The sequence below is a fragment of the Musca domestica genome, unplaced genomic scaffold (genome assembly GCF_030504385.1).
Source record: "Musca domestica strain aabys unplaced genomic scaffold, Musca_domestica.polishedcontigs.V.1.1 57, whole genome shotgun sequence".
In the NCBI taxonomy this organism is placed as follows: Eukaryota; Metazoa; Arthropoda; class Insecta; order Diptera; family Muscidae; genus Musca; species Musca domestica.
In genome coordinates this window covers 5451973-5453671 of record NW_026712358.1, presented here as the reverse complement: position 1 = coordinate 5453671, position 1699 = coordinate 5451973, and the positions used below count along the sequence as shown (strand labels likewise).

The window sequence follows — 1699 nt, the reverse complement described above, 5'->3', positions numbered from 1 at the left end:
AAGAGAATTGACATTGGAGGTTTTTATGAGTATTTTAGTTGTTTAACATGTGACCTTAGGCTGAATTAAATCCTCTCTTTGCTTTTTATGAGTTAAATTATCCTCTATTAAAATTTTGACCTTTTGTGGGAAATGGAAAAGATGGCCGATTTTTTCAATCTCCGAACTCGATCAAAGTTAGAAATATTACGATGATGAAAATTCGATACTTTCTTCTAGACCTATCGGACCCTTCAGCAGTACATACAAAAAGACGGATAAACACAGCTACATCGATTCCAAATGTCCTCTAACGAATTTTGTCTACTGACCTGGGGGTCCCATTTTTTCGATAAAACACATTTTGGCCAATCCAATTGATATGTACCATCTGTAATAATATGACGGTCCTTCTTTTTAAAGTATCCATTTTGGTTCATTTATGGCCATTAGAGACCAATTTTCTCAATATTCCTTCTCAATAATATATCTGGTGTATCGGTGCGATATATATGACTGTAGCAATCCTTCCTTTGGGTCAAAGTTTTTAAGAAATTCAATCAGAACACAAAGCAGCTCAGAGTGGAATACTCTTTTCAAAATCCAACAAAATAGAAGCGGCCCTTAGAATGGTACAAAAACTTTAATTAAAACAGTCAATTTTTTAATTTTTCTGTTGACAGGCGGATGCAGTCAAACTTCTAAGCCGATCAGATGGGTAGTAGTGTGGTCATCATCTTTAGTTTTCCATACGCCAGAAACCAGTCCATGTGTGGTATGTGAACTGCCCCCATCTCTATTGTACATAAGGGTGAATTCCACAACATATTTTCACCCACATCATCAACACATTGGCCGAGGAAAAAACAAACAACACATTTTTATTTACATTACACAATTTATTAAATTATTTAACTTCCCACAGAATCTTGCTTTCCAGGATAATTTCAACATATTTAACTAACACATGTTCGCCGATCTCCACCACTCCTGACTTTAGTTTGATGGGATGCCGAGTTCCTTGTTTGTCCACTGGGATGGATCGGGATAGGGGAATTCACCGGTGACATGTTCGTGTTCATGATACAAATGCCACAAGACCCACCACCACATAGCGGCGCCGACCATTTCAGCACCGATGCGAGTAGCCTTCGAGTGTGGTGGTGGAGCAACACGATATGAGACTACATGGCTCTGACGAACTGTGGTTGGAGCCATACCCTTCACGGCATTACGCACCAAGTGTTGCAAAAGTGGTTTGCACAAAGGTTGTAGCCTGCTGCTGATCATCGTTGTTGGAGAAATCTATGCCAGAATCCCAGGAAGAAACAATAATTTCTTGGTTTTTTCGTTTGGTGTGCCAAAACTCGGTGTCGTAACAGTTATCGATAAATGAACAACTGATTTTTGGTGGATAATTGGCAACAGCTGTGCCTCTATTGTGAATGGTGACCATAATTGTGAATGGGCCGTTAGTAGAAATTTAAGGCATTGCCATATTAAAATAAATTTTTGCATTCGTTTGAGTTGCGTTAAAAACACAAAAACGAAAAGTAACCCCTCACCAAATATAAAAATACTCAACATTATGGATTTTTTTCTAATTTTATAGCTTGTATTGAAACAATAATGTTTATTTATTTTTTTATTTTGTATAGTATTCCAAAAAATATGTACGTACCTTTGCAAAATGCATATGTCAAAAACTGCCGAAAATTTC

At 37.3% G+C, this 1699-nt stretch overlaps 1 protein-coding gene across 1 annotated transcript; it reads right to left on the bottom strand.

Annotated features, from left to right (window-relative positions):
* Positions 1-857: 857 nt before the first annotated feature.
* LOC131805486 (NADH dehydrogenase [ubiquinone] 1 beta subcomplex subunit 2, mitochondrial-like) lies at positions 858-1380 on the bottom strand. Its single transcript, XM_059128684.1, has one exon. The coding sequence runs from the start codon at positions 1267-1269 to the stop codon at positions 976-978; it is 294 nt and encodes a 97-aa protein (XP_058984667.1). The 5' UTR covers positions 1270-1380; the 3' UTR covers positions 858-975.
* Between the last annotated feature and the right edge of the window lie 319 nt (positions 1381-1699).